Here is a 23,298-nt window from a genome sequence, read left to right on the forward strand (position 1 = left end):
CTTTGTCCAAATGAAATATTACAGATTCTGCAGTCACTAATTGATAAAAAAAAAATCGGGAAGTTAATGACGGGCAATATGGAGGTTGGTATGTATGATTTCTGGATGGTTGTATTCTGAGTAGCTGGAAGGGAGATGGTAGCGTGGGGAAGCTGGAGGGCGGGAAAAGCTGAATTCAATCAGATGGACGGCTGAGTCGATCAGGAGCCACGGGGAGATGAATCTTCAGGAAACATTGAAGCTTTTCATCAAATTATTCCATCAAGGCCAAAGCTTCATGAGGTGAGGTAGCTGCTCCCAGAGCAGTAGGGGGCGTCCAAGGGCTGACGACAGTTCAACTATACAGCACCGACTGGTCAACGACACTACGCCGATCCTGACATGATTCACTGTCTAATGAAACAAGGAAAACCAGCTGGTGAAAATGAAGAGGAATTATTATTCTGGGAGAGAAGAAGAACAGGAGAAAAAGCAAGTGCTAATAAACTTGTAGGCATTAGCTAAATGCTGCTAGTGTAGCTGTAATTGTACAGCTAAATAACAGAACTTCCACCTTGACATTTAACATGAGTTAACTCACCTAACTAAGTTAGCAAAGCAGCCTGATGTGTCCAGCTGTGCTGGAGTCAGCAGAAGTCCACTTGTTAATGATCAGCTAACTCAGACAAAACGTTTTCTGTGATAAACTGATGAAATCTAACTGTCAAGTTATGATGCTAAGTCATTGAAATTAGATGCAAAGAAATTTGGACAAGTACAAATTACTACAGTTTATTACTGTAAGTTATACAGATCAGGCATAACATTATGACCACCTGTGGCTCTGCCATGAATTATACTTTATATACTATAATAGAGGTGGTTCTAATGTTTTGGCCAACTCATTCATTTTAAAGAGGAGATAGATAGCTATAGAGAGAGAGTTAAATACACCACTATGACTTCAATAATAAACAGAGTGCAATTATCACTTTTTTAACCGTTTCAACTTAAAAACTGAGAAATTATAACGTTGTAAAAGTACAATCCATAGCAGCACTGCTGTGTTAAATCCAAGATAATCAATCAATCAAATAATCAATCCAAGTGACAAGTAGCAGGCAACTTATGACACTAATGGTACAGGTCAGGTAGAAGTGGTTTACAGTCAGGCAGGTTAACAGACAAACAGATTACCAGGGTGAATGAAATATAACCTAACGAGCTCTCATCTTTGAGGCTGGCCGGCTATTTATAGGTAGGGGGAAAACAGGGACAGGTGCCTTCAACCACCTTAACTGGTCCCACCTCCAGCTACCTGAACACCGAACAACTGTGGACTGCTGGCCTAGTGGAAAAGCAAATACACATGTGAATGTTGATAACAGGAGACTCTCACTGTGACGCACTGATTTAAAAGTGCAAATGATTATAAAATCAAAATCTTGACAACTCAATCAGCCGAGCGACAAAATTTATGGAAAACACATTAGTCTGAATTACAGCACATTAATCTGTAATAATTTATTAGTTTTGAGTTTTCTGCAATGAAATGATACCTGCGAGAGAAAAAAACCTCAGTGGTACTTTATATTACACCTTAGTGATCGGAAGGTAACGGGACGATGACACAACAGTATAACTCCTGTAATAAGGTATTATCATAATTAGCAGAGTAATAATAGGTTATAGCTCGATATGATCAGTGAACAATTACTTAGATTGGCATTTCCCATCTCTGTGTTTTTACCCACTAACCTCAGTCCTGTAGCTCAGTTCCTCCTCCTCTAAGAAACATCCAGCACTGTGCAAACTGTTCATCGTCTCAGAAGGAAGCTTCCTGTTCAGATGCTGAATTAGCGACTCAGATCTGGATTTTATGGACCTGTGGATGTTTCACTCTGAAACTGCAGGAGTAAACTCCGCTCTCAAGGTCATGCAATACACTGTAGATGAAGGACGTCACTGAGTCTGTTCAGAGTTTAGTGGCAGTTGATGGAGGAGCCATGTTTCTGATCGCTAACTCGAGGAGCAACTCAGCTTTTTCACAGCCATGTTTCGTGAGACCACTGGACGAAGAATAAAGCAGCCTTTAATTAAATCCACACGAATTAGAAACGTCCTTTTATTTTTTTTATCTAGCCTCCAGAGTTCTCCGGTTCATTCTGACCTTTGACCTTTAAGCTCTATCTTCCTTTTCAAACTAATGTTTTTAAAAAGTTTTTAAAGTTTTTGTCAATGTCTGATTAAATTAAGTGGAGGAGCAAAGTAAAGTGTGTAGAAGGAATTAGTTTTTCTGCTAGAAATAAATACAGTTATAATTAGCATCCACTTAATTACCTCTCATAAATACTACATTCCTCCAATTAATTTGTCTATATAAGAAAAAGCTCCAACACACTTTCCCTCCCCCGACACAAAAAAAATCCCTCTGAATTTAAGCAAATGTCACAAAAAGCACCACTGACAGAAGGCAAATATGCTCAGTTTACATTACTTACTAATGTTCGGTGGTGGACCATGGACGGCTCATTCCACAGTTTCAGAGCTGCCACCACAAAAGCTTGGTCCCCTCTAACCAACTGGTCAGCTGGTCTCAGCGACTGTGGTGGAACATATGGATGCAGGAGCTCAGAGAGGTACAGCGGGGCAGCACCATCTAAATATTTAAAAGCAAATAGAGGAAGTTTATAATGGATCCTAAAGTGAACAGGCAGCCAGTGAAGTGAAGACAGAATTGGAGAAACGTGCTCATATTTTCAAGTGCCAGTTGTATTTTCAGTCCACTAGAACTACAAGCTATAAGAAATTCAATAATATAATGTTTTTGTAAAGCAAATTATTCCTACTTTGAAATGTCTTTTGTGACAGAAGACACCAAGCAAAACTCTTAGGCGCAATGATCCCACGGTGGTGGATCGAGCTACCAATCTCTGCACGCTCAGCAAACTCACTCCTAGTGTTCCAAAAACTGCTGAAAACAGAACTCTTTCGTTTAAATGACTCAGTCTAAATGAGTCAACTCCCCCAATTCATATTAAATATCATGTTCCTAGAAGCACAGGCTGAGGTGGATGAGTTGCAGCAATCTTCCACTCTAGCTCACCAATAAACCCCAGACCTAAACATAGTTATAACTCATTTGAGAACCTTACTCTTAGCCTTTCACACCCAAACTGGAAAACTCGAAAACCACTATTATATGTTACCGTGTACTGTCCTCCAGTCCCTTATTCAGAGTTTTCTATCTGATTTAGTGCTTAGTACAGATAAAGTCATTATAGTGGGTGACTTTAACATTCATGTAGATGCTGACAGTAACTGTCTCAGCACTTCGATTAATTCATTATTAGATTCAATTTGGTTTTTCCCAAAATGTAAATAAACCCACTCACTGTTTTAGTCACACATTAGACCTTTTCCTTACGTATGGAATTGAAACTGATAATTTAACAATATTTCTTCACAACTCTCTTCTGTCTGACCATTTTCTAATAACGTTTGGATTTACAATAACGGACTATACAGCAGTAAGTAAACAATTCCACTACAACAGATGCTTAAGTGGAAAAGCTGTGAACAAATTTAAAGAAATTATTCTTTTATAAATTGCTTCACCATATGTTAATACAATGGAAAGTAGTCTCCTTAATGTTACTCCTGCACAAGTAGATTATCTTGTTGACAATTCTGCAGACTCACTAGGTGTGAAAGGCTAAGAAAAAGAAGGCAGTAAACCAGAAGAGGTGATCTCCATGGTATAGTTCACAAACATGCAACTTAAAACAGGCAACACAAAAGTTAGAAAGGAAGTGGCGTTCCAGCAATTTAGAAGAATCTCATTTAGCCGCAAAAAACAGTTTAAAATGTACAAAACATTTCTCCATGATGCCAGAACAACATGTTATTCATCATTAATAGAAGAAAACAAGAATGACCCCCGGTTTCTGTTCAGCACTGTAGCCAGGCTGACTAAGAGCCATAGTTCTGTTGAGCCTAGTTTTCCCTTAACTCTGAGCAGCAATGACTTCATGACCTTCTTTATGAATAAAATTACAGTTAGATCTTCAAGTAGAATATTGCTAGAATCATCAATAAGGCCCCAATCCCTCTTAGACTGCTTTTTACCCATAGATCTCACTGAGCTAACTTCGATTATTGTCACATCTAAACCAACAACCTGTCTGCTAGACCCTATTCCAACTAGACTGCTCAAGGAAGCTTTACCCTTAATAGATACATTGGTATTAGATATCATTAATCTATCTTTAGAAACAGGCTATGTACCACAGGCCTATAAGGTAGCTGTAATTAAACCACTACTTAAAAAACCCTGTCTTGACCCAGGTGTTTTAGCCAATTACAGACCAATATCTAATCTCCCCTTTATTTCTAAAATCCATGAAAAAGTAGTTACAAAGCAAATATGTGATCACCTGTACAGGAATAATTTGTATGAAGACTTTCAGTCAGGATTTAGAGTTCATCATATTACAGAAACAGCACTGGTAAAAGTCACCAACGATCTTCTCTTGGCATCAGATAATGGGCTTGTTTCTATACTTGTTCTGTTAGATCTTAGCGCTGCATTTGATACCATTGATCATAACATTTTATTACAGAGACTGGAACATGAAATTGGAATGACAGGAACTGCACTAGGTTGGTTTAAATCTTATCTATCTGATAGATTTCAATTTGTTCATGTTAATGATGAATCCTCCATGCACACAAAGGTTAGCTATGGAGTTCCACAAGGCTCTGTGTTAGGACCAATACTTTTTACTTTATATATGTCTCCTTTAGGCAACATTATTAGAAAACACTCCTTAAATTTCCATTGCTATTCCGAGGATACCCAGTTATATCTATTTATGGAGGAGATGAAAAAAAATCTGTTAATCAAGCTTCAAGCCTACAAGATATAAAGGCCTGGATGTCCCACAATTTTTTACTTTTAAACTCAGACAAAACTGAAGTCATAGTATTTGGGCCCAAAAATCTCAGAGATATGATGTCCAACCATATTGTTACACTAGATGGCATAAGTCTGGCCTCCAGTACTACTGCAAGGAACCTTGGAGTTATTTTTGACCAGGATTTGTCTTTTACCTCACATATAAAACAAATCTCTAGAACAGCCTTCTTTCACCTATGGAACATTGTCAAAATTAGGAGCATTCTGTCTCAAAGTGATGCCGAAAAACTGGTCCATGCATTTGTTACTTCTAGGTTGGACTACTGTAATTCCCTACTTTCAGGATGCCCCAGTAACTAAAGAGCCTGCAATTAATCCAAAATGCTGCAGCAAGAGTGCTGACTGGAACTAGCAAGAGAGATCATATTTCACCTTCACGAGCTTCTATCCATTGGCTTCCCATTAAATCTAGAATAGAATTTAAAACCCTGCTTCTTACATATAAAGCTCTGAATGGTCAGGCTCCATTATATATAGAAGACCTCATAGTTCCATATCATCCTAGTAGACCACTTCGATCTAAGAATGCAGGCCTACTTTTTTCAAAGGTAGAGCCTTTAGCTATCATGCTCCTCTCCTGTGGAACCAGCTCCCAGGTATGATTTGGGAAGCAGAGACCATCTCTACTTTTAAATCTAGGCTTAAAACCTTCTTCTTTAATAAAGCATATAGTTAGTTATAGTTATGCTGCTATAGGCTTAGACTGCTGAAGGACCCACCTCCCGATGCACTGAGCTCCTTTCCTCCTCTTGACCCTCTCTTCTCTCCTCTCACCCGACAATTGTCACTACTGTATGAAATTAACTCTGTGTGTTTTCTCCCGTAGTTGTCTTTCTCCTTCTCTGGTCTCTTCCCTTTCCACTCACCCCAACCGGTTAAGGCAGATGGGCGTCCACCCTGAGCCTGGTTCTGCTGGAGGTTTCTTCCATTAAAAGGAGTTTTTCCTCTCCACTGTTGCCTATGGCTTGCTCAAGGGGGAATTGTTGGATTCTCTCTACACATCTTTATATTCTTGACTTTATTCTGCAAAGTACCTTGAGATGACTTTGTTGTGAATTGGCGCTATATACATAAAGGTGAATTAAATTGAATTGAATTGAATTCCACATCTTCCCATGCAATTAAATCTATTTATTAAAAAAAAGGTAATTGAAATAAAAAAATTAAATTTAAATGTCTCTGTGTCTCCTGTGACAGTCTTTACTTGTTTTGTGTCATTTGGACAGAGGTGAGGACTTCAAGTCTTGCACTGAAGGTAGAAAGAAGTTGAGTCACCAAGTCCATTTTATTGTGTTACCAAAACTTAAGTTTTATTTGACATTAATAAAGTCAGAAAGTAGAGAGCACATGACAAATAGTAAGCTTTCAAATTACAATTAAGATTATAATGTTGGAAAAGTATTTAATTCAGCAGCGGCCCTATAAATAACTTTTCAGAGTGTAGGTCAGAGGTTTGTTCATGGGCATCGTTACAGGAAACGGGTGAAGTGTGAAACTTGTGATGGCGGATGTGAAACAGGGTGAAGTGTTCTGAGCATTACGAGCAACACTCACTTCTACAAACATTTTGCCCTGTGCTCTGAAATGTGACCACTTCCTGCACATTTAAAGCCACTGTGAGTTATCAGCGATAAAGTGGCCTGTGGTCCTCACGAACACACACAGATACAGAATGTCAGTAAGCAGGGCTGCATGACTGACGCTGATGAGTCAGTGGCCAAGAAAACCTCTCAGAGCTGACACTTTACACCATTTTAGAGATGATAATGATGATGTTCAGCCCTCCTCCTTCCTCCTCCCCCTCCTCCCTGACCTCCCTGACTGTAGAGGAAGCTGTGGTGAATCTCGCTCAGTGTTTATATCACTGTCAGTCTGTCAGCTCTGAGCGTTAGCGTTTGCATGCCGTAGGTTCAAGACAGAGGAAGAAGAAGTTTTAATAATTATTACGTGTAATCATTCATGCTTCATCTTTCCATCCTCATCTCTTCCATCATGGCTCCACCAGTCGTGGTTTTCCTTCTCGGCCTTCTGAGCTCTGCCAACTCGCTGCCTCCTCCACGAACCTCTTTCCTGCTCAGTAAGTCCAAAAACTATTTGTCTTTAGTTATTAATTGATTGCCATTCATGGATTAATGTTATGTTGTGTAATGCTTGCGACACAACGTTAATGGAAGAAAGATTTGTAAAGAAGGAGAAGCCCTTGTTTCCTTGTTAATGCAAAAAGCCATTTTTCCACAGTGTTATATTGGGAGGTAGTTATTTCAAATCTTACGAGTTCATGATTTGAATTTTTAAAGGTCACACGTTGTCAGAAATGTTTCCTTTATTGCAGTGGTTAGAACTTGTGACTCACAGCTAGAAGGTTTCTTTGTCATATCCACATTTTCTTGGTTTTTTATTATTATTATTATTTTGAACAATGGCAGGTTGTTTGCATCAAACATGTCATAGGTCACATTGGTGATTTATCTTGGTCTGATTTTGCTTGAACAGTTTTTAAGCAAAGTATAGTTTTTTTCTAGTTTCACATTTTCTTTAAATAAATGATTTTCTATCAGTTTACATAAATTTATGTTTCACAGAATGAAGCTGCCACATCAATTTTTCTTTAGCAGTGATTCATGACTGATGTGTTTATGCACTTGTTGGCTTTTGTTGTTTTTCCTTCAAATGCAGCTCAGCAGAGCTTGCTGTGTAACTCATCAGTGAAAGTTTTCATTTCCAGCTGCTCATGCGATATAAGAATAATAACCTGTAGCCTGAGTGGATGACGTCGAGCTCACAGACACTTATTCATGGCCGTGAATGGCCATGAGCCTGGTTAAGGGGAAGTGACTCTGCTGCAACATAAACCACACAAACTCTAACTGGGCACTGACTGAAGCTCGCAGATGTTCACGTCATTGTGAAACGTACATTTCAACACTTAGAGGAACATTAACATGACAAGTTTAGCTTTAGTTTGATTGTGCAACACAGGAGTCACACAGCTCCACACCGCACACTTTCAGTCTGTGAGGTGTCACTGTAACATGCATGGAGGAGTAACTAAAATAATCACTTACCTCAACAATCCAGATTACCTTCATATCTAGAGTTATAGACATAGTGAACAAATTATACAGAATGTTTGATGTTTGACCCTCAGCACATCAGATTCATTGTGAAATTACATCATTCAAATGTTTGTAAAGCAGCTGAACTGGACTAAAGCATCAACTGTCTTGTTCGTTTCCTTTTAGCTGTTCCCTTTCAGGTGTCTCCACATTGAATCATGTGCCTCCATCTAACCCTGTCCTCTGCATCCTCTTCTCTCACACCAACTAACTTCATGTCCTCTCTCACTACATCCATAAATCTCCTCTTTGTTCTTCCTCTAGACCTCCTGCCTGGCAGCTCCAATCTCAGCATCCTTCTACCGATATATTCACAATTTCTCCTCTGAACATGTCCAAACCACCTCAATCTGTCCTCTCTGACTTTATCTCCGAAACATCTACCATGATCTATCCCTCTGATGTCCTCATTCCTGATCCTGTCCATCCTCGTCACAGAACCTCCACATCTTAAGCTCTGCTACCTCCAGCTCTGTCTTTTCTTCAGTGCCACTGTCTCTAAGCCGAACAACATCTTTGGTCTCACCACCGTCTTGAACACCTTTCCTTTCATTCTCACTGATACTCTTTTATCACACAACACACCTAACACTTTTCTTCACCTGTTCACCTTCTTTCTAGGCATGAAACCATATTGCTGCTCACAAATGTTCACCTCTGCCCTTAGCCGAGCTTCCACTACTCTTTCCCACAACTTCATTGTGTGGCTCATCAGCTTTATTCCTCTGTAGTTGCCACAGCTCTGCACATCTCCCTTGTTCTTAAAAACCGGCACCAGTACACTTCTCCTCCAGTCCTCAGCATCCTCTCACTCTCCAAGATCTTGTTAAACAAACTAGTCAAAAACTCTACTGCCACCTCTCCTAGACACTTCCATACCTCCACAGGTTTGTCATCAGGACCAACTGCCTTTCCACTCTTCATCCTCGTCAACGTCCTCCTCACTTCACTCTTTCCAATCTTTGCTACTTCCTGCTCCACACCAGTCACCTCTTCTACTCTATTAAAGCATCAGGTGCAACTTCATTAAATAGTTTCTATCTGTAACTTTTAGACTTAAACTAGATTTTACATCATCCACCCATTATCTGTAAACAAGCTGTCATCGAGCAATAGGTGTGGTCCACCCTGGACAGGTCTCCAAACTGTCTGAGGGCCAACACAGAGAGACACACACTCACATTCTCACCTACAGAAAATTTAGAGTCACCAATTAAACCTAACATGCATGATTTGGAATGTCGGAGGAAACCAGAGGAAACCCACTTAATTTTTTTGAGCTGTGGAAAGATCAGAGCCAGATTAACAGACAAACTGATAATAGTAAATAGTCAGTACACACCTGCCATTAATTAAACTGACTCTGGCTAAAGGGGTCATTGTTAGAATCAGTCAAGAGAAAGGCAGAAAATATCCTAGGCATTAGATAAACTATGAATCACAGTGAAGATGGTCGTCCACAAGTGGAGAAAGTAAGAACTGGGTTTGCTTCTAAAACCAATGAAAAAAGAAGTAGAAAACAGATCCCGGAGGCTGCAAAGAGGCCTGCTGCAGAATCAAAGGAGCTGCAGGAGTTTCTGACAAGTACATGACAACATTGTTCCATATTCATATATCTGAGCTGTGGAGCAGTAGGGCAAGATGGAAGCCTTTTCTTACAAAGAAAACATCAAAGCCCAGCTTCATCCAGTCTTCAAAGGCATGTGAAAAAATGTCTTCCGGTCCGATGAGACCAAGACTGACGTGCAAAAACAACACTGCACATGAGAAAAAACACTTTTAAGAAAAACAACTTTGGAACTGTTTTTCTTCAGCTGGACCCGGGCTTTCCTCAATGTCGAGGGAATTCTGAACAGATCCAAACCCTTCAGGCCTCTTTTAAAAAGCTGTGTGTAGACATTTCGCATGCACTGTTTTTTCAAACTAGTGAAAACTTAAGCTTCCAACCCAGTAAGTAATAAACACGAGTGGATCATATCCTGACCTGTAACTTCTGTAGGCTGATGGTCTCAAAGCTGTGTTTACCCCCACCTCTCTCTGTGTAGCCTCTATTTTTAGTTGGTTATGAGAGTTTAGCTGAACCTCTGAACCACATCCTTTCCAGAACTGAACAGAAAGTGATGCTTTGTGTTTGTGCTGCTCAACTGACTGCTGAGGCAGATGTTGTGTTGGTGGTGCTGCTGGTAAACTGTTATAGCCCGAGTCTCTGTTTAGTGCCTGTTCGTGTAAAGTTAGATGTATGCGAAGCGACAGGACAGTGGTAACAATAGCTGTGTCAGACGTATAAGTATGAGACGTATGCATGATGGAAAGCATCATCTGCTTTAAAATACATTCATTTATTTAATCTGACTGACGGTGGATCAGTGTTGGGTCGTTACAAAAAATGACAAATCAGATGTCAGTAATAATGTTGATATGGTTTCTGCTGTAAATAAACAACCTCAAACCTCTTGAGACACTTGATAAGATGCACAACAATGTAAACTCCTCGTGTTTAAAGCCCATTACTAAATCAGGAGCAGAAGCAGAGAACAAAAACAGTAGATGTAGGGGCGTGAATTAGTGTGTTTGTACAATTCACAGCAAACTGAATCCACCTTCTGCTTTCACAGTTCAGATCTGTGCGCCGTGCTTCACTAGCACATCTGTGCTGCTCTTGTGTTTGTCTCCAGACTCTGCAGATCGACCTCTGATCCACTTCAGCCCCCCCAACGTCTACAACACCACCACACTGCTGTTAAGTGATGACGGATCCACCCTGTACGTAGGGGCACGGGACGCCGTCCTTTCTTTGGATGTCAGTCAGAGTGATGTCATCAGCATGAAAAGGAAGGTGAGTTAAAAACTATCTGATGCTTTAACCTATCCACTGATACACTATATTGCCAAAAGTATTGGCTCACCTGCCTTTAGACCCATATGAACTTTAGTGACATCCCATTCTTAATCCATAGGGTTTAATATGACGTTGGCCCTTTGCAGCTATAACAGCTTCAACTCTTCTGGGAAGGTTTTCCACAAGGTTTAGGAGTGTGTTTATGAAATACATAATACACAGTGCTCGCAGTCTTTGCTCTAATTCATTCCAAAGGTGTTGTATCGGGTTGAGGTCAGGGCTCTGTGCAGGCCAGTCAAGTTCTTCCACACCAAACTCACTCATCCATGTCTTTATGGACCTTGCTTTGTGCACCTGAATTCATTTATTTGTATGGGTGAGCGAATACTTTTGGCAATATAGTGTATAAAGGACTGGTTCTGGAGCCTCTTGACGACACGTCTCAGATACTTGTACAGTTTAATTACTACTTGAAACTTGAATTTGGTTTTCGTTAGTGTGTCTTGTTTGTCAGAAGTAAAATGAATCTGAAAAGGAGTCAGACACTGAGCAGTGTGAATATCTCCTGTCCAGGTGGAGTGGGGTCCATCTCAGGAGGACACAAACAACTGTAGGAGCAAAGGGAAGAATCCTCAGGTAATCTACATATCAATTCAGCTGGCTGAACTGTGCTATGTTCATGTCCCATGACCCCGTCCTCTCCGTGTCCCCCTCCCTCCCTGATCACTCCCAACTGTTACATGTAGTAACAGATCTTATGTTCAGACGCTGTCTGCTTCCACAGTGATTGGTCACACACCAGACAGATCAAACGAAAGAGTTTAACACCAATCATCGTTCCACAGGTGGACTGTCCAAACTTCGTCAGTGTGCTGCAGCCGATTAACTCCACTCATCTCTATGCCTGCGGCAGCTACGCCTATAGCCCCCATGACGCCTACATTGTAAGTCCAGAGAGACATGGTTCCACTACAGTAACTCAAACACAATCTTCAGTACGATTCAGCATTTGTTTGTTTCCTGCAGGACGCTGAAAGCTTCGTCATACTTCAGCGTGAGGGAGCTAAAGGTCGCTGTCCATTCAGCCCCTTCCAGAGAAACACTGCCATCACCATTGGTCAGTGCTTTGGTCGTTAATGATGCAAAATAATCTAGACCTGCAGGCAAATAGAACAGGGTCCACCAGTGTTTAACTGTGTTAGAATAATCTGAGTGAATGGAGCCTCGCGTTACAGAAATGCAGAGAAAAGCCAATGAAACCTCCTCGAGCAGCATTTTAATTCATTATGTAAATGGTGCTTCTTATCTTTGGAAGGTTAGTTGTCAGTTAAACAATGTGCAGTGCCGCAGATTTTCACTTGATAAAGAAGATGAGGAATTCATTCAGTGGGTGTAAATGAGGCTCCATACACTTCAGTCACATGTTGTGTTGTTCGTTTGTGTGCAGATGGTGAGCTGTTCACCGCCACAACTACCGACTTCCGAGGAATCAAACCACAGATTTCTCGACACTTCAGCAAAGATGGACGTCCAGACATCAACCAGGACTCCGTCAGCCTTCTGGAGGGTGAGCAAACAAGATTAATGCTGACACAGGTGTTTTAGAAAATTTCATCAGGAGATTGTTCAGTGAGTTTTTCTGCTCCAGAATCATTTTGTGCTCGTCATAGTCAGTCAGAGTGAATGATGGCAGGAGCAGAATAAGCAGAAACAATGTGTTGTGGTGAGACAAACTGAAAAATGGGAAGAAAACGCAAGCAAAAACAACAAGCAAGAAGAATAGTTTTTTATTAAAAGAAGAAAGAATGCAAAACAAATCTAAATGCTTCAGCAGCAGCAGTCACCAATTGGTTGGAAATCAGATAAGGTTTGAGCTTTAACGGATGTCGTTTGAATTTCTTTTGAGGGTTCATGCTGCGTAGCTCTGCTTCATGCTGTGGTTTTATCAGGAAATCTGAAGCTCTGATTAAAGTCCTCAAAATGTGATTAGTTCAGACAGGCAGAATGTTGCCCTGTCCAACAGAGGTCAATTGGACGTGAAGAACGGAGACAGATTCTGGTCATTAGTGATTAAACAGGTAGACGTACAGTTCTTTAAAGTGTGACAGGACGTGGATGTGATGGGCGTGTACAGATGGACTTTGGCTTAAACCCGGCTCTCCACTGGTTGAATGTAAATAATGTGATAACCATCAAACAGAGGTCATGATAACGTGAACCAAAAGACAACAACGCCTTACTTCCTCAACTTTGACCCAGAACCATCACACAGAAAATGTTATCTGTGTTTACTTGTTGTGCAAAATCATTCTGTACTTCCCCAATGACTAATATCTCTGTCTCCAAAACTCCCTCTGAATATCTAAATGGGCCATGAACATATGTTTTTATGTGCAATCCTGCACACTTAACATTGGCCCTGCACAGGCTTTTACCATACCATTTTGTATACACACCACCGTTAAATGCATCGCTGTGAGTTTGCATCATCACTGTGATGTGTAAACTGTGATACCTGTGTCTCTCAGGGACATATGATTAGAAAAGCTTTGTACCAGTCTGACTTTGGATGGATGGGATGTTAGTGAAGTAGTGAACTCATTAAGTGAAACTAAACAAAAAGTGATGCTCTGTGCCACTGTTTAATGTAGCACAGGTACACAGGTACACAGAAGCTGTATTCCATCCATGGCTACGAACCATCCTGAACTACAAACAGTTTGTTAGTTAAACTCTCCAGTGACCGGGACCAGCTTCTTTGTGGTTTGTAAACTCTCACATCTCTTTCCCTGCATTCAGAGCACAGTCCCATAAGTGTCCTCCTATGTCATTACTTCTGTTTTTCAGAGCCAGTGTTTATCAGATCATCTTTCGACCCGACAGAGAGGAAACTCTACTTCTTCTTTACTGAAGTTGGGAAAGAGTTCAGCTATGTGGACGAGCTGCGTGTCTCCCGGGTTGCCCAAGTCTGCAAGGTAACAGTGCACACAGAGACGGGCCTCTGGTTATAATAATGTCTGAAACAGATCAGGGATTAACGGTGAACTCTAACAGGATGATGTCGGTGGACAGAGGACTCTACAGAAGAAGTGGACGTCCTTTGCCAAAGCCCCTCTTCTCTGCCAGTCCCTGCGACGGCTTCCCTTCAACATTCTCCATGATGTCTTCACCCTGGCGCCACAGGAAAATGGCAACACATCAGAAACTCTGTTCTACGGGGTTTTCACCTCTCAGTGGTAGGATAACAAACGCTCTCCCTCTATCTGGTAGAACTCAACATCTATGGTTTTGGTCTGCAGGAGGAACTATAGACTCTTTCTTAAAGCCATTCTACAGTAATTCAGACGCATACACACTCAGACTCTGACCATTAATGTTCAAGCATTTTTCACTTTTACTCTGTGGGAACATTTATTTAATTTCTGTTCTGAAGGTTCAAGTAAATCACCGCAGGGACATCACATTCAATTAAATACAACAACAACAAAAAAATGTAAAAGAAAACAATTTCCTTTAACATAAAACTCTGTACAAATGTGTCCAGTCTTCATGGGTACGGGTCCAGATCCCAGGGGACAAGCTGAGCAAAGCCTTAAGCAAAGCTGCTTTTTTTATTGTGATTCTGTTTATCAAGTGTAACTGTAACTACAACAGTCTTGGGTTAAATCAGCAGCCTCATGTTCAGCTTTTTGCAGGGAACTTCTATTTAAGTCATGTTTGTCAAATTTACAGTCACCACAGCCATTGTCTCCACCTATTAATACACCGTTATATTGAACAAATCGTCAGGACAAACGCAAAGACAAGCTTTAGGTAACATGTGCTGCATAGTGAGCAAGCAGAGACAAGTGGTAAAGGACAGTGGTGTCAGAGGTTTAAAACTGGTCTCTTTACTGTAAACATTCACTTGTTGTATCTGGTGTCTTTCAGGTCCTCACGTCCAGAGTCGGCAGTTTGTGTCTTCAACCTGCAGGACATCAGGACATCGTTCACTGAGAACTACAGGACCTTCGACATGCAACAGCATCAGTGGAATAAGCAGGAAAGACACTCCTACCTCGGAAAGGTTTGACGTAGTGTAGACATGTTTTTCCAGAAACAGTTGGGACGCTGTGTCCAAATAAACACACAGTGCAATGATTTGTAAATCATTTGTGAATCCATAGTACGAGGACAACATGTCAAATGACAAACAAAACCAAAGACTGTAAAGCTATGTGACTTTCTCATTACACATTCTTCTTCTTGTTTCTTTTAAAGCAATTTCCTCATGGTTTTAACATCCTGAATTGTCCCCCTGCAGGACATCTGTGTACATCCTTTTCAGTCACTGTCAGACACCACATAAGGACAATATTTCAGAATATGTTCAGAATATTTAGAATCTTCCTCAGCTTCTCTTCAAAACCAGCCTGTTTATTGTCTAAAACTAGTTCTGTGGCCTCCTCCACATACATTCAGTTTGCTACACCTCTGGGTTTGCTGGTCAATGGTGATATGTGTGCGAAAGACAGTTATCCTTTCTATAACCTCTGTATTTATCTGTGCATTTATTCCTATGTTAGTCCTTTCATTCATACATGTAGTTTCAGCTCTAACTGTGTTTAGCTCTATTCTTGCTTTCAGCTCTTTGAGACTGAAACAGCAGTGACGTACAGTAACAGAAACCTTAGATAAGAATTACTACATGTGTGTCTCTTCATGTTCTCACATAGTGTGGACTGGACAGTGCTACAGATGCAGAGTTAGCAGAAGTGAAGAGGAATTTTCTGACCAGCCGCAGTGTAAATCCAGTGGGAAATCGACCACTCCTTGTTTCCTCAGATCAGCGATACACTCGTGTTGCTGCAATGAGGACCAAGGCTGCTGACGGCAAACTGTATACTGTGCTCTTCCTACTCACAGGTGAGACAATAAACAGTGTTAATCTCTGGATAATATGCTGGAAAATGTATCTGTATTTTAATCATTCAAAATTGCTCTTCGTCTCCCTGTTTTCCAGAGTCTGGGTTTCTCCACAAAGTGGTTTTGTTAAATGGAGGTGCTCGTGTCATTGAGGAGTTTCAGGTCTTTACACAAACTCAGCAGGTCAAAAGCATCATCCTTTCCTCCTCTAAGGTATTTTTTTCCCCTTTTGAGAGTTTTGATTTAGTTTATAGAAAGTATTAAAATCAGTCAGTGGACAATACATTTTAGATTTCAGTATTTTTAAATTTAACCATTTAAGCCGAAAAAAAAAACTATGACCACTATGATGATTTGAATAATCCCTGTGACATATGTCTGCATTCAAACATTATTATTTATATTCAGTAGTGGTTTTAAACCAACTTCAGTTTAACCAAACAGCATTCATTCAAACCAGGACAACAACTCTTAATAAGTAATGGCTTAGACCTACACACGGTAGCTTGGTGCTACGTTGATCTGAACATCAAGTATCGGATAGTTGCGTCTACAAACACTTCTACTGAGTTAGTGTCAGTCAAGTAAAAAACAGCATTTAAACCAACGCTATGTAAAATGATGTCAGACTCAATTAGAAGCATTGTCTCTTTACTCTGAACTCTCCTTTTCCATGAGAGCAGAGATGTTTTTAAGTGGGAGGAAGATTGACAATGGCAGCGTGTTAACAGAATGGGTCCTGAAGTGGGGATGTAATGGTCCAAAAACAAGCGCTTCCAGAATTAGCATAGTACACTGAGAGTCTGCAAGAGAGGGAGCTGAAATATATGTTCACGATATAGTAAATGACTACATTCTACAGAGAACAAGCTGCAGTACATTAAAGTAGACTAAGGTACCTCCCAACCCCTGGTTGGTTTTCCTAATAAAAAGAAAGGAGCAGACAATTTAAAGAACACTTAGTACTAAGATAGTAAGATGTGTGTGGAGCCACACAGGCTGGTCCAGTCAAACTTCCACAATGTGATTCTCAGTAAAAAGATTTAGGGACCGTAAACTGAGGAATGAAACAGGTGATGGCATAGTGGCAACAACACAATATGAGCGGCTTCAGGGACCCCAACATCAACCACGGAGCTGGAGACACAGGCAGCTTCAAATACTTACTGTCTGAGGGGGGTCAAGTGAAGGGGTCAGAGTCAAAGTCCAATGACATCAGGGCTCCATGGAGAGTTGTAGATGTTAAAAATATCCCGAGAGAAGCAGTTGTTTGAGGAGTTGAAGATGTGAGTGGATTCAAGGCACAAAACATGTGAACCTCAGCTTTCAGATTTAAAACAATTAACACCAAACTAGAACACAGCAGCTGCCCTACAAAACACCAGGCAGGTCAGTCACGGCCAAGAACTTAAACGCTTTGAAATTCCCATCAGATGGACCTGAGATCATGACTGATTGTTGTTGAACATAGGAAAGTCCTGGAGCTCTTTATGAAATGTGATTAACATGCAGCACACGGGAAGCAAAAAGTGGTAAATAGCTGATTCATTAGTCTGTCATTCACTATTACTCCTGTAAGTGACACATCTCTCATCAGTGTGGAAGATAAAAATTGATTTTAACCTTTTATCGTTTCGTAGCATTTGGGAATCAGACACGTGACAAAAGACTTAATGAAGTCGACAGTCATCAACTACAGAGCCCTGGGAAAATGTTGATATCCAATTAATATTTCAGATTCATTCCTTATAGTCATGTGGTCAAAAACAAGAAATGAACAACATTTTTAAACTAAGAAGTCAGCATGTCCATTGTGCCATGGAATATCCATCCGCTGCACCAAAACCGTGTAGTTTTGCATGGTCCTTTGCACAGCAGTGTCTGTCTGCACAGAGACAATGGTTTCAAGGCTTCTTTTAACACCAACAATTTATGAACTTCCCTTAATCACAGTGGTTTTACTTCTACTTTCTGTTACTTAAAGGGACTGGTGAGGTGGAGTTTTATATCCTGTTTTTTGTTAATAATGCTGAGACAGTGTCTGATGAAGAAACAAGTTATTTGGTGATACAGTACTCACATTGTTGTGTTAGAAGAAGGAATTTAGCCTCATACAGACGAAGGAAAAACAAAGCAGCTATGGACAGTTCAGATGCCACATGATCTGCAGCTTTGCGTCAGGCTCTGGTTCTGTGTTTGTATTAGGAGTTAGAAAAAGCCTCATCATCAAAGGATAATGACACATGAATGCATCAGTAACAATAAGTTAATCATACATTTACGTCCCCAGTTGTTAGGGGTAAGGAAAGCAACATAAATGAACAGATATTGGTGTTTTTTCTGCCAGATTTATTATAAGATGGTTATTAAGAGATAATAAACAATAAAATACAAAAAGGACCAATTAACATCAACAATTAACTAAAGTCTAACAGATACCTGGGGTGTAAGAAAAAGGAAGGAAAGAAAAATGACTCACTTTTCACAAATTAAACTAAAAACTCACAGTGGCAGCACCAAAATCACAGGCTGACAAAGTTCAAGACAAAATGTCAACAACTCAAACATAAGGGTCACGACAAGCTGTTCACACGAAATCCCAGCTGCCCCAACTCTAAGGGGTGCTTCACTTTTACTGAGAGTGTAGCTCTCCTGTGCCTGCTTGATTGGTGGAAGGGCAGGGTTCCAGAGTGATCAGAGAAAGTATCGGGGCAGGTAGAGCACAAGTTGACTGGGCAGGTGCAAAAAACCTTGGGCTTCAATCAGTTGGTAGAGTGGCTGCCTACTGAACATAGGATAAGACACTGAACCCACAACCGTCCATCCCCATCCCCAGCTGCACAGTGCTGGTCCCAAGCCAAGTAGAAATTGGGGAGGGTTGCATCAGGAATGGCATTCGCTGTAAAAGCTGTGGCAAATCAGCATCCTAAAGGACAAAAAAAATAATTGAAGTGAAGGAGCTCAGTGGTTTGTCCCACTGCTGCTCCAAGGACACAGTCAGAGTTCTTTTTGGTCTTGTAGGGCGTCCTTTATCTGGGGACAGCTGAGGGTGTGACTGCTGTACCTGTGGCCAAATGCTCGCTCTACAGAAGCTGCAGCCAGTGTGTCCTTGCCAGAGACCCTCTATGTGGATGGAGTCCAACCCAGCAGACCTGCACCAGTGTGTCCAACAGTACTGAAACTCTGTAAGTAAAAGACATCTTTACTGTACAGCAAACACAGATTCAGGAGTTGAACCGATCAGTCTTTTGTTGGTATTTTACATGTCTTCCGGTTTTAGTCACTGGTACCATGTACAACTTTAAGTCATGTACAAATACTGTGATCAGCTTCATGAATATCACATGTGGTGTACAGACTAAGGCCTGTACAGACGTGTACGTCTATTGCTACTTTTTTACATTAGAAAGACTATGGTTAAAGTTGGCATTTATAAAAAAATATCGGGGTCAAATATGTCGACCATCAGCTTTTATTTAAGTTGACACGTGATAATTGACTCTGGATTTATGCACGACATGTGGGTCATTTTCAAACCAAAACAAAGCAAACACAACATTCATAACCATTAAAGCCACATGCAGAGTTCATGACACAGTTTTTTATTTAATTTTGGCCACAGCCTGGGGTCTGTATGCAGGTCAAGAAGCTGCTTTAAGCTGATTCATATCTGGATCAGTGAATAGTTGGCTCCTCCTAAATGGCATCAGCAGGCTGTGAATCAGATTTGAGCAGCCATGTGTCCAATGACTGACAGTTTGTTTACTCCTCAGGGCTCAAGACCTGGACAATGGAAACGTGGCGGAGAATTGTCCGCGACAAACCAGGAGCAGACTGCACACAGGTAAATCCGTTGCTGGATATAAAGCATCTCCAGGCTGTCCTTCTAGAAACTTCTCACTCATTAATACCTCTTCAGTTTTTTACCTTCCATTGTCCTGTGGTTGGCAGCATGACTTTTGTTCACTTAACTTACAGTGATACAGTGACTTACACTGATGGAGAATTCTTACCAGGACGGCATCAGATGAACCTGCACTAATGTCTGAACCACATTTCATCTCAGTTTATCCAGTAGGTTTTGGGACAGTTTACTTAGAACAGCACCAGAACCTGGTAGTGAGACTGGAGACCTGACATTCAAAGACATTTGCAAAGACTACTCAAACAAGAGTTATATTTAGAAAATTCCCTTGCTGTCAGAAATTGTCAGTTTGGGTCCAGACAAAGCTTAGTTTGGTCCTCAGTTGCCTGAAGCTGCTGTCAACCTGAGCACAATGTGCAACTGTAACAGTTGCAGAGACAGTTTCCTAAAAGTCAAAACATTTCAACCTTTTAATGCATCTGAGAGTTTGTGGGATTTGTCGCTTTGTCAGTGAACTGATGCATAGGCCATAGAACACTGAGTTTTACTCAGTAACATCATTTTACCTAAACTGTTTCTCTCCTACAGAAGTCACTGTGAATTTGTATGAAGCAGTGAAGCTTCAGTGCGTCAAAACTTCCAATCTGGCCACTCTCACCTGGACGTCTCCTCAGTTCAACAACGACCAAGGGAAACTTTTCATCCAGTCAGCCGACAACAGCCTCAGCTTTTTTGCCACCAATGACACCTTAGGGACCTACTTCTGCAAGGCAGAGGAGGAAGGCTACACCGAAGTAGTCGCAAGCTACGTGGTCCAACAGAGGTTTTCTCCGCGCTCTAAGAACCCCCATCACGTTACCAATGACTATGATGTGCCCAATGATCAAGACGAACCCTACGAAGACATCCAGACTGAGGAACCAGTGACAACATCAGAAGCGCTAATAGACGGCCCTGCAGAGGACAGTGAACACAAGCAAGTCACGTTCAGTTTGACACACAAGCCCGACATCGTCAAACAGCCTTCTTCATCCAAAACCAGCATTCAAGACATCACCTTCAAAACCAACGTCCAGTCGAGGATGACGCTGCCTTGTGAGGAAAAGAGTTACTACAGTGAGGTAATCGTGGTTTCCCTCCTGCTGGTGATCTGCATCTGCTTCCTGGTGCTCGGAGGCCTCTACATGTGGTGGCCGAGCCAAACGGGCTGTAAAGGGAAGCTTCTGGTCTGTCCAGAGGATGACAGCAAGGAGAACAAGTCTATGGAGACAGTCCCTTCCCTGAGCAGCCCAGAAGATGCTGTTCCTGAGGTGATGGTGGTGCAGAAATGACCAACAGCTTGTGTGTCTCATATTTTGGCTTATGCTTCTCGGAAAGATCATCACCTGACAAAACACCATTTCCTAGGCAGGTATCCAGCTGACTGCTGTCTTTACATGCACTTGACTCACTGCTTACAAGTATCTTTCTCCAGTAGCTGATCCCTTAGCTGCAAGGTAAACCAGAGGCTTTTAGAACATCGGAGTAGCTCACAAGGCAACGGCCTCCAAGTGCCTTCTAATGTGTTTTATAAAAACTAAAGACAAAATTTAACCTATATGTTTATTTTTACTTTTTTATACATTTTAGCACTAAAAGGAGAACTCAAGCGACATAAATGAATTTACATAGAGAACTTGGTAATCTGGTGATTCCATAAGAGTCTTGTTCTGTGTTTGTGCACAGAATTGAAACCAGAACAAGAAGTTAAATTTCACATCATTTTACATTGTTTTTACACTCACACACAGCTGATCACCTCAGAAATACCACAGCAAATACAAGTAATCCCACACAAAAAATGCTAACTTTGTATAATAATATATTTACACACTTGTGTATGTAGGTGGTTCCATTTTTAGAAGATACATTTCTTGTTATAAGCTGATAAACTGATGTCGACACAGGAAGTTTCCATACTTGATTTTTGTTCCGAGGCACAACTGTTTTAATTTTGCAGCTGCAACATTTTAGAATTTTCTGATGTATTTTAGCAGAAGCATCATACACACAACTGTCACGCAAAAGTTGATGCTAACGTTTATGTAAAGTGTGTGTGAGTTGTTTTGTATTGTGGTGTTTAATTATGCTGCTGCTTCACAGCTAGAAGGTTGCGGGTTTAAATCTGCAACTTTCCATGTGGAGTTTGTATGTTCTCGCCGTGCTTATGTAGACTTCCTCCAGTTTCCTTCCACGGTCCCAAGACATGCATGTTACGTTAACTGGTGACTCTAAGTTGCCTTTAGGTGTAAATGTTAATCTGTCTGTGTATGTCTCTATGTGTTGCCCACCTCTCACCCAGTGACAGCTGGGATAGACTCTGAATGTCTAATAATAATGTTTAAATAAATGTTGAATTATTTTGATAAATCATGTGTTTGTGTTTTAACATTCAGGTTTGGTTATATTTTTTGAACACAGGGTTATGTGTGGTTATGTTATGTGGGACCAGTCTGAGACCAGTCTTTCAGTACAAATCAGTAACAATAACAAGTTGAAGCTGGACAGTTTGGTTGTTTTTGATCATTCATTAATTTCTTCATGTTTACTTTTGGAACAAATGAAAACTAAATGTGAACATCTTTAATATTTAATGTTTTTATTTTCAGTTTATTTAAAAATAAGTTATTGACTATTTTCGCCAGATAGACTGATTTATTGTCCCAAGCCTGAATGTGATTCAACATGTTTTTGTTTGAACTTAACTAAACTTTGATAAATCATCTGTCTGTAGAGTTAACAACTTTAAAGATTTTGCTCTTCTAGAACATTTATATGTATTTACAGCTGTATTCTTCTTCAATGATGAGACAGTGCTGAGGACACAGTGCCAGAAAGAAATGCAATAAAATCTACAACAGTTCTTGAGTGTTTTGGATGAATGAATTCACTAAGTTTTAAAGTGTGTAAAAGTGCAACATTAAAATTAAAAAATAAACGTTTTAATTTTATGAAGGAAGAGAAATTTAGACTTACAAATTTTAAAGTTCAGTTAAATCAAAAATATTATTTAAAACCAACTTAAACTGCAACCTCATTTTTAAACATGTAACTGAATTTATACATTTATAAAGATTTCACTGAAAACAGAAAAGCCATAAGCTTCAAAAAGTGCTTGGTGAGTGTAAAAGGACGTAAATAGAGTACAGGTACCTCAGACTAAATATATATAAATGTATATCGGGTAGTTTTTTGTGCTGCTATGTCAGAAGCTGATTCTTGGAAATGATGCTGTGCAGATCTCTGTTGCTTTCAGAGCTGTTGTTATTATCAACATCAATGTATCAGTAAGATTTTTTTCAGCTGCTCTTGTATTTATGGTTTGATTTATTGAGGCATTATGTTTTAGACGTTCTCAGTTTAATTTTCCAAAAGTCTTTCTTTGTAAAATAACTGAAGCTGCCAGCTAAGTCTAGGAGTGAAAAGCACAACTTGTAGTGAAATGGAAACATTAGCCATTATAAAAAGATTTACTCCAATTCAGCACAAATAGATCTACCTCAAACTTTAACTTTTGTAGGTAAGTGTCCACCACACACCAAAGTTAATCGATTACCAAAACAAACAAAAAACAAAC

At 40.4% G+C, this 23,298-nt stretch overlaps 1 protein-coding gene across 1 annotated transcript; it reads left to right on the forward strand.

The window, feature by feature from the left end:
* Positions 1–6,784: 6,784 nt before the first annotated feature.
* Positions 6,785–22,584, forward strand: LOC137130652 (semaphorin-4B-like). Its single transcript, XM_067511060.1, has 14 exons — positions 6,785–7,034; positions 10,749–10,909; positions 11,486–11,548; positions 11,758–11,856; positions 11,939–12,029; positions 12,360–12,479; positions 13,760–13,887; positions 13,967–14,148; positions 14,843–14,978; positions 15,628–15,817; positions 15,915–16,030; positions 18,839–19,002; positions 19,591–19,661; positions 20,271–22,584. Exons 1-14 carry the CDS (start codon positions 6,917–6,919, stop codon positions 21,011–21,013), a joined length of 2,382 nt encoding a protein of 793 aa, XP_067367161.1. The 5' UTR covers positions 6,785–6,916; the 3' UTR covers positions 21,014–22,584.
* The last annotated feature ends 714 nt before the right edge of the window (positions 22,585–23,298 follow it).

The sequence above is a fragment of the Channa argus genome, chromosome 7 (assembly GCF_033026475.1).
Source record: "Channa argus isolate prfri chromosome 7, Channa argus male v1.0, whole genome shotgun sequence".
Lineage (NCBI taxonomy): Eukaryota > Metazoa > Chordata > Actinopteri > Anabantiformes > Channidae > Channa > Channa argus.